Below are 13,907 nucleotides of genomic sequence, written 5' to 3' on the forward strand. Positions count from 1 at the left end.
ATTTATGGTTATCCATGTTAATTATCTTTAAGTTACAATATTTTCATTAAGTATTATAAAGATATATACAAATATATATTATATTTTGCAATTTAATATTAAATAATTGTACTATTATATAAAAAAATTTTAATGACTTTCAAAACAGTATGAATATAAACAATTCTTTCTTAGAATTTAACTTATTTGTACTATATTCAGCATTCTATAACAAGTATTTATCTAATATAACAAGGTATAAAGTGATTGACAAATATTATTTTAGTTTTTGCTAAAGATTTGTGTTCTTTATAATTTCTTTATCAAATTTTTCTATAATTCATATTTTGTTTGTTTCAGTTTTTCAGGTACATTTTTTACTAATATTTGATAAGGTTTTATATATCATTTACGTTTACTTATATTTATATCGATATTTAACCCATTGATATTAAATTTTGTTTATATATAATTTTTCATATTTAATGTGTATAAAAATGCTTATCTGTTTCAGCTTTCAGTTACATCTTTTTACGTTTTTTTATATTATTACATCTCATTTATTTGTACTCATATTTATGTTAATGCTCATTCCAATAATATCATATATAAAACTAAGATTTTCCAATTTTCTGCTAAAAAAATTTGTTATTTGAGTGATTTTAAAGAGTATTTGAAATTTGTTCAAGCCTTTCTTTAGGATTATTGATAAGAATTTCCCTTGTCTATATTTTTCATGACTCTGTTTATTTGTTTCAGGTCACATATAAAAGTTTACAATTATATGATCACATGTGGGCAAAGTGTCTAAAGTACAATCTGTTATAAATATTTGTTTATTACATTTTGTTGATTTGTACTAATATTTATATGATTATGTAATTATATAAATATACCATATCTTAATGTGTTGTCCAAAAAAATTTGTAGGGAATCTTTAATGTGAAAAAATGTGTTTAATTCTTTTTTTGCATGTTTTTAGAAAGTAGTTGAAATAGATTTTTAGATAGATTTGGGCAAGTTTTTAGATATTAATTTGGGCAGATTCTTAGATATTAATGTGTTGTATTGTAGATCTGTAGAAATTTGTGTTGGTGCATGATTATTTATATCTTTGTGTTGGTGGTTGATTATTTATATCTTTGTGTTGGTGGTTGATTATTTATATCTTCCTATTCTTTATACTTTTTAATTAGTCCTAAGAAAGGTTTTTAATGTGTGTGTATTAAGTGGCTTAATTTATATTTTACTGTTTCGGGATATGATTTTAAGGTATATGTACTTTATACAATTTTTCATTAGTTTTAAGAAGGATTTTATATGTATGTACATTAAATGGGTTAATTTATATTTTTCTGTTTTATGATATGTCTTTTGTAAGAGTTTTAAATGTGTGTATATTATGTGGACTAATTATATTTTTCTGTTTCAGGATATGATTTTAAGGTGTATCTACTTTACACAATTTTTCAAGAGTCTTAAGAAGGATTATATATGTATATATGTCGGAGATGGAAGGACAGCGGGATTTCCCGTCCGGAATGTTGGGAAAAACCCCAATACCCTAGTTGTTTCGACCGTTCGCGGAGAGACGCGATCGCGAGATAGCACGTCAACGAGAGTTGTAAGTTCCCGTTACGATTAAGGTTAATCGACGCCGCGAAGTAGTCGTTCCCCTGTTTCGGTTAAGATAACAGAGGTGGTTAAATGAATATGACACAGTAGAGTAAGTTATATTTCACCGTTTATTCCAACAACTTATAACGAAGACAGTTACGCTGGTGCGTATGTACGAGATGAGTGAATGACTGATCTACGGGTGTGTATACCCGGTTAAAGGATGTTGACCGTTCGAAGGATGTAAAATCAGTACAGTCTTGAGAGACGATGCTGTGTCGGAGGAAAGCTAAGGATGGATGTGTCTAGCGCACGGGACCATCGGATTTGTTGGTGACGATTTTAGTTAGGAGAGTGAGGGAATAGGCTTCGTTGTTAATTGGTTCAACGAAGGGTCTTAACCGCCCTCGAGAGAAAGTGGTTCGTGGGAGGAAAGTTGCATTATACGTGAGAAAAACCAACTTTCTCTTGTCAAGCCGTGGTAGACAATGGTCTTTGGAAATGCTTCGGAAACAGACGTTTGTTCGGTTTGAAGGACCTCGACTAGGAAATTCCTGAGATTTATGGAAGGTACTTGAGGCTATTGAGGGTACGCAGTGAGTATCCGAAGACATCTGGTTGCCATCTTGCCCGGCTCCCAGATCACCAATTCGGCTTCCGAAAACAACATTCAACAGTAGAGAAAATCCACCGCATAACTCATACGATCAGTCAAACACTCGAAAAGAAAAAATATTGCTCAGCGGTTTTCCTAGACATCCAACAGGCATTCGACAAAGTATGGCATGAAGGGTTACTATACAAGCTTAAAAAGATCTTACCTCACCCCTACTACTCCATCCTAAAATCCTACCTAACCAATAGACAATTCATGGTTAAATGCCTAGACGCCACTTCCGCAACATTCCCAATAGAATCCGGCATACCCCAAGGTAGTGTCCTCGGACCCCTACTGTACTCCATCTACACTGCCGACCTACCTATGTCAAACGATATAACAATAGCGACATTTGCAGACGACACAGCGCTATTAGCTACCCACGTAGACCCGGTAATAGCCTCATCCACTCTCCAGCGAAGTCTCGACTCCATGGAAAAGTGGTTTCACAAATGGGGCTTCAAAATCAACGAAAAGAAATCCTCACATGTAACCTTCACGCTCCGAAAACAAACCTGCCCCCAGGTCACCATCAACAATGCAACAGTTCCTAGCAGGGACTCAGTCCGATACCTGGGCATGACCCTGGACAGGAGACTAACGTGGAAGAAACACATTTCAGATAAAACGAAGCAACTAAAGGACAAACTAAAAAAGCTCTATTGGCTCACGGGCCGACGCTCCAAACTAAACATACGGAATAAAATTACCCTCTACAAGACCGTAATAAAACCTGTCTGGACCTACGGAATCCAACTATGGGGAACAGCAAGTAACTCCAACATCGAAATACTCCAACGCTTCCAATCGAAAACGCTAAGATCCTTAATGGATGCACCTTGGTATGTTACCAACGAAACCATCCATCGCGACCTCAAGATACCCACAGTCAAAGAGGAAATATGTGCATATTATGTGGGTTAATTTATATTTTTCTATTTCAGGATATATCTTTATGGTATTACTTTTAGTTTCGTGTTCGGTTAAAATAGAAAAAAATTCATTTATATCACGTCTGTAAAATGGACTTAGTAAGTATGTACGTCATGCAGATGTAGATTGAATGAAAATAATAAGATTGAATGAAATTTGAATAAAAGGAAGGGAGGATGGGTGCCGTGGATCGGGTGGGTCTCCAAACGCAGCAATCTCCACGTGGTGAGATCTGGGCAATCAGTATTATTTAAGGGATAGTTATTATGTCTCAAATAATGTAAATCTAATTGGCTGCTTTCGTGTTATCAAAATTTATCATATCTTGCACCTTTTTTTTTATTCTTTTAATTAAAATATCAGGAACATTCTGATCATTTGGTATAGTATTTAAAAATGCATATACTATCTCTTTATTTTGTTTAAGTTAGAATAATTATTCAAATGATTATCGCTGGTATGAACTTCACTTATGATATATTAATTATCTTCAGGGCACCTAGCATCTTGGATTTCCTGCAAATTTAGAGAATTAAAATCAAGTTTGAATCAGAAAGAACTCAAATCAGTTGCACCTTAATTCTGACTTGGTATTGATAATATTGACAGAAAGAAGGATGATTAAAAATGAAGAACTGATTAAAGAAAGAAGAAAAATAGGTGACAATCTTACACGGTTTCGCTTATCTCCGTATTCCGACCAAAATGTAACTTTACACGAGCTTTTTTGTCCAGTTTGTTTATTGAAAACGGAACAGGAAGAGAACGGTGGTGAATACAAGTGTAAAGAAATAGCAGGATTCACGGTACTCGAATTTTCAACTCGATGAAGTCCTAAAGAATCTGTAACAAATTGTATATACATAAAATCAAAATAAAATCTCAACAATATTATATAACGATAGATAATTTAGTATATTTAGAAATTATACCATTGATATAACATATCTGATTAAGACCGAGAGTATTTTTTTCCAATTCTTGTAATTCTTCTGGTTTCTCACGCTGTGTAGGCCACGCGTACCGTGTCTATAAAATCATAAACATAATAAAAAATTGTTTGCTATATATATATATATATATATATGAAAAAAATAGAATATTTCATTCCATACCTCAAAGAGTTCACCGTGGAGAATTTTCATTACGCAATGTGCATTCGCATGATCATGTATTGCTGAACCATGACCTTCTCCCCAACATAGAATCATTAGATTGAACCTTCCATTTCCTTCATCGACTAAATTTCTTGTATACCTAAGCAAAATGATTCATCTGGATTTTCCTTTAAGGACTTATATGATTAAACTAGATAAGCACCGGTGAATCACGTTAAATTAGAGGACAATAAATTAATCTGATTGGAAATGCACTCGGTATAGGCATTGTTTCTAAGTATATGAGAATGTTTTGTCGTTCGTTACTTTCGATCCGATAAGTGTCGCGTGTCAAAGAACCGATGTTCTGAATCAAGTGTAATGTTTAAGAGAAGGGGGCATACGTGGAAAGTGTGTGTAACCAGCCGTTCACCGTACTATACTACGAACACTACTGATTTATGTGCAATACACATGAACATTGAAGTGTTCCGCATACTTACGTTTCGGTTGCAATGATGTCAAATCTTTTTGGTCATATTTCTTTGTGTATTATATTTTTAAATAACATGGTAGAAGATAATGTTTCCATATCTATTTACGAAACGCAAATAGGACATGTACTAGGTCGGCATAAAGTGAATCGAACGAAGTACTAGAAGTCAACAAAATGTTTCGATGAATATTTTCGATGTAATTTTTATGCGATTAGTAATCGTCTTTTTTCCGTTCAATATAGTACGTTCTACTCTGTAAAGAGGTTGTGCCTGAACTATAGTTTCCATACTTTCGCGTGTTATGTGGAAACCTGCTATGGTAGCAATTCCGTGTAATAATTCCATTTATACATATATATATCTTGTAACGTGATCATTATTATTATCTTTATAATTGGTTAAGTAATATTTATTGAAAATTTATGTTATCTTGTAGGCGGACAGAATAGAAAGTTCAGACTAATTCATTTGTTTTCTCAATCTAAACATAGATTTGTGTTTTTAATTTTGAAAAAAATTATACAAATCATACTTTCAAACTGCTTTAATCATGATCTAAACACTTGGTTGTAGTTTCTCTCGATTATGTACTAATTAATGCAAAATATAATTAGCATGCGAATAGAAGATCAGGTTGTACTTACTAATTGATGTGTCATTCTTCGTGAATGCAAAGGATAGCTTTAAGAGATTTTGATAGATGTTATTTATAATTTTTTAATTACGTAAACAAAATTATCGACTCGTATGAAAACACTATTTGTAATAATATCATCGTCCAGCTATCTGGAATAATTCTGGCATGTACTCTTTTTTTGTTTTAATATTGATAGCTTTCTAATGCACACATTATGCCACTTATTGCATTTATTGTAGCATTGTAGTGCGAAGTGCGATCGTTGTAAAGTCTCGTAATATATGTTTTTGCAGATAAGAATAATGACGTTTTCAGTAAACTTTTAAATTTGTCTTGCTTCTATCAGAAATCCGACCATGTTCCCTTCTTATTTTTCTTAAGGTCAGTTACTTCATGCTCGTGTGTCAACTTGTACAGATAATACTCAAAGTACAAGGTTATTAAATTCATTACTTAAGATTGAATGAAACAAAATATTTAAGAGACGACCAGGGTCGGAGAAACAGTAACAGACGATAACCTATCGTAAATTTCATGTTAATTTTATTTTATGTTCGAGATGTAGTTGTGCCGTGTTCTGTCGACTGACAAAATATTTACTGGGGAATTCGATCTTTCGCGAACGTAAGACGCGTAGAAACGAAATAGAATGAGAATCAGGTGACCACCCTCGTTATAGTCATTGATATTTTAATCCAATTAATATGCTGTAACTTCATACCGTACTGCATCTTTGAAGCATTGAAATATGTAAATCTTTATATTAAAATTCCTTATTTTTCCTTTAGATTATTTTAATAGCTTTTAGTATAATTTTCAAGCTGTCAGTTTACCTGTATCTGTCAAATTTTGCATATTTTTTCCATTCTGCGGGGTTGCTTCTGTACGAGGCCATTAGATATTGAACCCTGTCTATATTCACGTAGTCAGTTTCGAAAGCTTCGTGTAAACGATCTATGAGTTCCCGAAGAGTTAAAAAATTCTTCTCGTTTAGTAGTTTATCACGAGAAACACAGGGTGATCCAGGATCTTCACTGTACACTTGCATTTTCTTTCCAATTTGTCACCTTTCTTCTTTTTTACCGGTGCTCGATAAGAATTGACAAAAAAATATAATAGAAATAAATGACGCGAAATGAAGAAACAATGAGCGTTAGGATACTCGAATTTGACTCTTGAAGCAAAAGAGAGCTATTTGAAAGCGAAAGCAAACGAGGAACACGATTAAGGAAGAACACGTTGCCCGTCTACGGCTCGTACTGATCTAGTAAAACGGAGGAGACAGCGTCTTGTATGAAGCCTAAGATACCCCCTACTCCCGACAACTCTAGCAGTCTGAAATATTTTGTACACAGTTGTGAGGTAAATAACACTTCCGAAGTCTTGTTTGTTTTTGTTTCTTCAATTAAAGCGGAGAAACAAAACAATGTACTGTTGTGAAGATTTTTAGCTGTATTATATTTTACGATTAACATTGTATACAATTTTTTTTTGTAGAAAGATACAAGATTAGAAAGAAAGCTTAATCGATTCAAATTTATTTTATATTTAAATTACATCACGAATATTTAATACGTTCATTCATTTTTGCCTTAACGCGTCTGTGACATACGCAAATATTTATTAATATTTAATATCTTTGATTTTAATTTCTATTTTACATATGTTACATAAAAAGGCAACTATGTTGTTATATCGTTATATCCGTTAAAATTTACAAAATGAAATATTCGTTCCGTTAATATGTGAACTATTGCTGCGTAATTAGAGCGTTTTGCAATATGTCAAATGTTCTTTCGTAACTAAAACAGAGTTACCTTGCTTTTTTTATGATTATGGATATATATATATATATATACACATAAGAGGGAATGATTTAGTAAAATGCAATGCGAATGCAGCAGAATCGTTTGAACCGTTGTTCGTAGAACGCTCTTAACAATGTAATTCAAATAAATTTTGTTATGTATAAAGATATTATCGAAGATTATGAAGAAGGGGTTCATTTTCGAAAATTTCGAAAAATGTAAATCGTTTGTTGGCTTTTGTTTAAAAATCCTGAGTGGTAGTTTGCTCCAATTGACTTTGTATTCCAAATTGTAAGTCAAGTAACGACAGGTGTCACATTAGTGCACGCAAATTGTCTTTTCGTCATTGTTCTTCGGTTTCGTAGATGTTTTTCCATACGATGTGCTTTCCTTCTCTTTCGTACGGCAAGGTGAATCAGTGCACCTGCATGGCCTCGACTTGTTGCGCTCTCTGGCCGCAATGCAGCTGTAGTAAAGAATGTAATAAAAAATCAACAACTGGAAGTACCAGATCTACGTTCGGGGCAATTAGCGAAAGAAGTTGTTTCCATTAACGTGAAATTTCCACACTTCTTCCGTTTTCCTCTTTTCTTTCTTTCTATCGATACTTACATGCACGGTGAATTTTTACAATAATAACATTTCGCTTTCAGCTTTTTCTGACTGGATTTAGATCTCTTGCATCTACAGGGTGTTGCTTTGCAAACACAACAAAGGGCTACTAATACTTTTTTCTGTTTGTCGCTCTTTGCGTGATTAGACTCATATTTGCAATTATTCAATGATTTATTTTTCGCTTTTTCCATACATACGGCGATAATCTTCCGTCGTGTTTTAGGGCTGCAACGAATAGTTTCTTAATATGATATTTTCGGAATGTCTTTCTTATTTTAACCCTTTGTCAGGGTAATAAAATGAGGAAGAATTGGAAATGTACGATTTAGGAAATAATTGTATTTTCTTTTCAAGATCTCAGAATCAAGTAGAAAAATAGTTTTGACGCGGCGGTCATTGACGATATATTAAATTTTAAAATTGTCCTTTTGTCCGTGTGATTTTCATTTATAATGTACTTATAGTACGCATTATTAAAATAATAATGTAAATTATGAGTCATCTAATGATTGCCTGACCGAATTTCTTGTGATTTACACTATTAATGGGTTAATCAAAGTAGTAAAAACATCCTACCTGATACAATACTTTATCTTCCTATCTTCTCTTCTCTCATCTCTCTCTATATTAACATTACAACAGCAAGGAACTTTTTGACATCGCGCACAACACGTAGATTCGATTATTTTTTGCTGCAATTCATCCATCACGTCAGAAAAAACGCTCAATCGTTGATAAGGAAGGTCATCGGAGTTATGCTGCTTAAGTTTCTCGCAGCAACAGCATTCATTGATGGAATCGGTTTTAAGATCGGTTAAATTCCTAGAAAAGTAACGTCGTACTTCTTCTCTAGGCTTCCACGCAGTGACGTACATAGTGCGATCGTTATTAGACTCGGTCAGGACCGGTCTTCCATCGCAAATTGTTTTCTGCTCCTTACACGTGCACATATCTATGGGCAGTTCACAGTACGAACATTTTCGTGCTATCGCCATACACGTGCATTTGTCGCGAGGTTTATCGCAATAAAGACAAAACATCGATTTCATGTACCCACTACTGCTCTTCCGTTCGTAAATTAATTTACAATTGCATTTATTTTGAGGTTTGTAACAGCTTACGCAGTTTACCATCAATCTACAACTGTTTAATTGTAATTAAGTTTAATTGTCGATGAGATACTGACCGAGGTGAATAGATTCCGGATGTTCTTGCAAATTCATATTTTTGTTAATATATTTACCTGCATTCGTTCCGTGATCTACAAAAATTGTTGCAAGGAATTATTCTTCTACAACTACACTCCTCCCAGGGTTTTTTATCGCGGTATGGAATCGCACGATTACTTTCTTGAGAAATAGTATGATAACACGATCTTTCCTTTTTTAAGCAACTTTTAGGATAATTCACAGGTTCGTTATTGTATTGACGCATCGGTAAATAATAACAATTGCATGTGTTTTTTTCGGTTGCAATATAATCGGTAACACCCGTATGCTTTGTATAACTTGGGTTTGTGTTTGTACATATCATACGAGAGTCGAATTTGTCAGGTTGCGTAGATACCGCGATAGATTCTTTTTCAGAATGCACAATAACATTCATTTTTTCACCTGACTTGTCTTCTTGAGTTTTAGTAATCTGCGGTTCAAGTCCTTTTTCTTCTTCAACGTCGATTCCCTTCTCAAGCTGTGGCTTCGTCAACGATTCATGAATTTCGCGATTTTTAGGCACATCTTGAGTTTCAGATATTTTTTTATCGTTTTTAGGATTTCCTTGGTTTCCTAATTCAATACCGACATTTTGAATTGGCGAAACAGGCGGATTTTTGCTATTAGTAACAATTAATAAATTTGATTTATTTGGACTTTTTTTGCTGACATTAGAATTTATTTTATGTTCTGCATTATTTTTTATTTCTCCTTTGGTGGATTGCGAAGGATTAGAAACAGGATTGCTTTTATTGTTCTTTTTATTTTCTTCGTATACAGGCGGTTTCCTTGAATTAGCTATATTCGGATTTTTATTGTTATTTCTATTTTCCTCGTTTACAGATTGCTTTTTTGAATTATCTGTACTCGATTCAGGTTTATCATTTTTCTTCGGTATAAGTATTTTCTTCAGCATAGGTATTTTCATCGGTATAGGTATTTTTGTCGGTATAGGTATTTTTGTTGGTATAGGTATTTTTGTCGGTATAGGTATTTTTGTCGGTATAGGTATTTTTTTCGGTATATATGTGAACAATTTAGAGGGAATAGATTTTTCCTCCCCTTTTGTATCGTCTTTAGATTTCTCTGGAAATTCGCTAGTTTCTGTTTCAGGAATTTTAACAGTTTTATCGATAATAACATCAGGCGATGCAGGTTCCACAAATTCTTCAGGCTTTGGTTCTGGATGTTCTGTTCTACCTGTAATCATTTTTAAGCCTTTGAAAAGAAGCGATGGTCCCAATATTTGTTGGATGATTTTCGTGTCTTTACTTTCGCTGTCGCCTTCTTTCTCTAACTCTCTCTCCTCTGCTCTTTTCGTATCTTTAATTTTGCTGTCGTCTTCTTTCTTTAACTTTCTCTCCTCTGCTTTTTTCTTATCTTTAATTTTGCTGTCGTCTTCTTTCTTTAACTCTCTCTCCTCTGCTTTTTTCTTATCTTTAATTTTGCTGTCGTCTTCTTTCTTTAACTCTCTCTCTTCTGTTCTTTTCGTATCTTTAATTTTGCTGTCGTCTTCTTTCTTTAACTCTCTCTCCTCTGCTTTTTTCGTATCTTCAATTTTTCTATCGTCTTCTTTCTTTAATTCCCTCCCCTCTGCTTTTTTCATATCTTTAATTTTTCTGTCATCTTCTTTCTTTAATCCTCTCTCCTCTGCTTTTTTCGTATCTATAATTTTACTATCGTCTTCTTTCTTTAACTCCCTCTCTTCCGATGTCTTCGTATCTTTAATTTTGCTGTCGTCTTTTTCTTCTAATGTTCTCTTTTCAGCTTTTCTCATATCTTTAGCTTTTCCTTTGCCTTTCTCTTCTAACGTTTCGTCTTCCAACTTTTTTTCCGCTGATTCCTCTTTCAATATTTCTTCATCTTTTTTCTGAGACAACTTTCGTTTCTCTTCAATTGCTGGTTGCTTTGGTTCAATTTTGCTATATTCCTTACGCAACTTGTATTTTTTAGAAATAGTCGGCGGTACATGGGTTTCTGGTTTTGAATCAACCGTACCTTTCGTCGATTGTTCCAAAATATCTGTTTTCATAATAGGAATTGGCAAAATATCAATAATTCCTACAGGTTTCGGTTGTATAGGTTGTTTCAACAACTGTTTAAGTACAATTACTTCAGGTCTTATCGTTCTTGATGGGACAAACTTTGGCATGTCGGGTGGAGTTTCTTCCGATTCCTTGCTTTTTTCTGGTTCAGTAGGTAACTTTTCTTCCTCGGGCAACTCTTTCGTATCCTTTTCTTTTTCCATGACCTCCACATCTTCAGCAGGCTCTTCCTTTAATTTGTCTATACGTTCCTGTAAATCCACAGAATATTTTGGGCATGGTATAAACGTCGTCGTTTCTTTTAAATCTTCCGAAGGTTTATGACAAATATTTGTTGTTTCTTTCTCTTTTACAGTCGGCTCTTCAAACTTTTCGATAGTCTTCACATCGACGCATACGTCTTCTTCTTCCTCTCTTATACAATTACAAGTCATCCATGATTCTTTGTTTACTGTCTTAGAGTAAGGTCTTCTGCTCTTACAACTGCATCGCAGATTAGACCTATCAATTAGTCCTTGATCTCTTTTACGATATTTACACATACTTTCACGAGTTTTTATAGGCAATGTACAATGTTCGCTATCGTTAATACGATAATTTAAATTAGGCTCTACTGACCAAGCGTCGGATGAAACACATACATCTGTATTTCGACTGCTGTAAATCGATTTCGATGACCATCCGTCGCTCTCCGAGTCTGTCAAAGTCTTCGTTGTATAAATCGTGGAGCAAGGTTTCTCTATTTTATCGCATATAACAAATTTCGATTTTTCAAACGACAAGTCTGACTTATCAATTGTCATGAGAGTATCGCTATTGTCGATGTCCTTGCATCCACATTCGGTCAAAATAGAGTCAGTGCTTACACGGACATCTTTGTCAAGGTTGTCATAGACGTCGATAAAATTACAGCTTTCTACTTTTAGCGTGTTTTTGGAGTCTCCGTATGGACCTGAACTATAGGTAGTGCTGTCATCGTTACTTTCTTCACTTTTTACAAGAAGATCGATCGAATCCTGTTCTTGAAATTTTCTGCGCTTGTTCCGAATTGAAGTGACAAGTTTGCTCGACGAAACTTTTGACTGTTCCGTCGTCGTTTCTGAACATGATTCCGTGCATGATTGAGATTTGTCTTGTTTACTAGTTGCCTAACAAATAAAATAGTAAGTGGACAATTTTTTTGAAATGAAATGCTATAGACGAATAAAAAGTAGAATTACTTGGATATTTTCGCTGGCTTCCGAACAGATATAAATGTTCACGTTTCCAGTCATCCTACGATTATCAGTTTTTACATTGTTTAATGATCTTGAGTGCTTCTTTTTCTTTACTTCTTCGAACGCGTTATCTTTTTTACTCTGACGTTTTCCTTTTTCCTCGTGTAATTTTCTAATATTCGTGCGTGCACTATTATATTTTTCTCGAAGACGATTCGATTTTAAACGATTATCGAACTGCTCGTTATTTTTACGTAATCGTTCTATCGTTGAACTATTCCAAGTGGTACGTGGTCGATGCTCGTGCTTCATTTTTACTAAAATTCCTTCCTTATCTACGTAGCAAACTTTATCAAAGTTAGCTTCTTCTTTTGGCTTCTTATCGGCATCTTTTTCTTCTTTCTGCTTTTTAAAACGCAAAACACATAATACATTAAAATAATTATTTCCTTCATTTTGTTTGCGCGTACACTGACAATAAAAATGTGGTAGAAAATTGAAGTATCCTAGATACTTGCATCTTAAATACCATTTTACATTGCTTCACGATATTCTGCATCGCTTCTTTGATCGAGCTATTGATTATTTCTGTTAATTTCGTAGGAGAGATCTTGTCTTCTCTATCATGCTTCGTGCGTGTTTCTGAAAAATTGTCACAAGTTTCAGAACAAATGCAATCTCTGTTCGAATCCAAATCTACTTCTCTATATTTGTCTACTTTCTGAAATTTTTCTTTCGTGCAAGTCATCGAGTCGCAAATTCCATTTGCACCTAAATCTACATTTTCAGATTTTTCTTTCGTGCAAGTTATCAGATCGCAAAATTCGTTTTCATCCAAAAGTACCTTTTCATCACTTTTTATTTCATCTTTGACTTCATCCTCGATTTCGCCTTTGATTTCATTCTTCGCTTCATTCTTGATTTTATCCTTCCAAATGTTTTTATTCTTTCTGTCCTCTTCAGTTGTTCGTAAGATATTTCTGTCTTTGGTATGGGATACCTTCTGGCGTTCAAGGTGTGTTGCAGGTAAAGTTCTAGGTACTGACACATTTGGCGAAAATGGAGGGGAAACGCTTGCTTTTACACCGTGAGGTGGATCAATTACATTTCGATCGCCACTTTTTGGAAGTTTTTCTGAATTTTGTTCCGGGAGAGACATATCGTCCTCTATTTCCAAAATACCTGGCTTTGAATCCGTTTGTCTGCGATTGAATTTGTTAATTATATCTTTTTTCTACTTCTTTCTTTTACGTTTGTCTTTGTCAAATCGTACGTCGTCTTCCAGATATATTCTTCTTCGATTTTGAAGAAACTTATACGTTTTCTTCGACATAGCCGAAATTCGTTTATATGTTGGAAAACAATAATTTTATTTCATCTCTCGGATAGATAATTGTTAATTCTTTTTTTACTCGACAGTTCTATTAAAGGTTATACATTTTAATAGGATAGAAAATTTGAAACAATCGAAAGTATTTTTGCGTCCATCGGAGCTATGATTATGAAGTGTGTCGTATGTAAATACGATTAAAGTATCGTCATTTTCAAATGATAGAGAGATGAGCGAATATTTATATATCTTGAAATACTGAT

At 34.0% G+C, this 13,907-nt stretch overlaps 3 protein-coding genes across 3 annotated transcripts; all 3 read right to left on the reverse strand.

Annotated features, from left to right (window-relative positions):
- Positions 1-3,508: 3,508 nt before the first annotated feature.
- On the reverse strand, positions 3,509-6,703 carry LOC117216288 (cysteine dioxygenase type 1). Its single transcript, XM_033462896.1, has 5 exons — positions 6,252-6,703; positions 4,303-4,444; positions 4,120-4,216; positions 3,861-4,030; positions 3,509-3,703 (listed from the first exon to the last, which is right to left on the reverse strand). The coding sequence occupies exons 1-5, from the start codon at positions 6,464-6,466 to the stop codon at positions 3,668-3,670; spliced, it is 660 nt and encodes a 219-aa protein (XP_033318787.1). The 5' UTR covers positions 6,467-6,703; the 3' UTR covers positions 3,509-3,667.
- A 282-nt stretch (positions 6,704-6,985) lies between these two features.
- On the reverse strand, positions 6,986-10,462 carry LOC117216283. The gene is made up of 4 exons (XM_033462887.1): positions 9,085-10,462; positions 8,418-8,984; positions 7,839-8,066; positions 6,986-7,692 (listed from the first exon to the last, which is right to left on the reverse strand). The coding sequence occupies exons 1-4, from the start codon at positions 10,260-10,262 to the stop codon at positions 7,545-7,547; spliced, it is 2,121 nt and encodes a 706-aa protein (XP_033318778.1). The 5' UTR covers positions 10,263-10,462; the 3' UTR covers positions 6,986-7,544.
- Positions 10,265-13,473, reverse strand: LOC117216430 (titin homolog). Its single transcript, XM_033463130.1, has 4 exons — positions 12,844-13,473; positions 12,318-12,716; positions 10,593-12,245; positions 10,265-10,270 (listed from the first exon to the last, which is right to left on the reverse strand). The coding sequence occupies exons 1-4, from the start codon at positions 13,471-13,473 to the stop codon at positions 10,265-10,267; spliced, it is 2,688 nt and encodes an 895-aa protein (XP_033319021.1).
- Positions 13,474-13,907: the final 434 nt, after the last annotated feature.

The sequence above is a fragment of the Bombus bifarius genome, unplaced genomic scaffold (genome assembly GCF_011952205.1).
Source record: "Bombus bifarius isolate JDL3187 unplaced genomic scaffold, Bbif_JDL3187 scf7180000010271, whole genome shotgun sequence".
Classification (NCBI taxonomy): Eukaryota; Metazoa; Arthropoda; class Insecta; order Hymenoptera; family Apidae; genus Bombus; species Bombus bifarius.

Excerpts from the sequence above, each read along its gene's own strand:
- LOC117216288 (XM_033462896.1), bottom strand. The coding sequence starts at position 6,466 with ATGCAAGTGTACAGTGAAGATCCTGGATCACCCTGTGTTTCTCGTGAT. Across the intron at positions 4,445-6,251 it reads GCAAAATTTGACAGATACAG|GTATACAAGAAATTTAGTCG; the intron begins GTAAACTGACAG and ends CATTTTGCTTAG. Across the intron at positions 4,217-4,302 it reads TCCACGGTGAACTCTTTGAG|ACACGGTACGCGTGGCCTAC; the intron begins GTATGGAATGAA and ends ATGATTTTATAG.
- LOC117216283 (XM_033462887.1), bottom strand. The coding sequence starts at position 10,262 with ATGATTACAGGTAGAACAGAACATCCAGAACCAAAGCCTGAAGAATTT. Across the intron at positions 8,985-9,084 it reads AGATCACGGAACGAATGCAG|TTGTAGATTGATGGTAAACT; the intron begins GTAAATATATTA and ends ACAATTAAACAG. Across the intron at positions 7,693-7,838 it reads TGTAAAAATTCACCGTGCAT|CTGCATTGCGGCCAGAGAGC; the intron begins GTAAGTATCGAT and ends TCTTTACTACAG.
- LOC117216430 (XM_033463130.1), bottom strand. The coding sequence starts at position 13,473 with ATGTCTCTCCCGGAACAAAATTCAGAAAAACTTCCAAAAAGTGGCGAT. Across the intron at positions 12,717-12,843 it reads TCGTGAAGCAATGTAAAATG|AAAGAAGAAAAAGATGCCGA; the intron begins GTATTTAAGATG and ends TTTAAAAAGCAG. Across the intron at positions 12,246-12,317 it reads AAGCCAGCGAAAATATCCAA|GCAACTAGTAAACAAGACAA; the intron begins GTAATTCTACTT and ends TTTATTTGTTAG.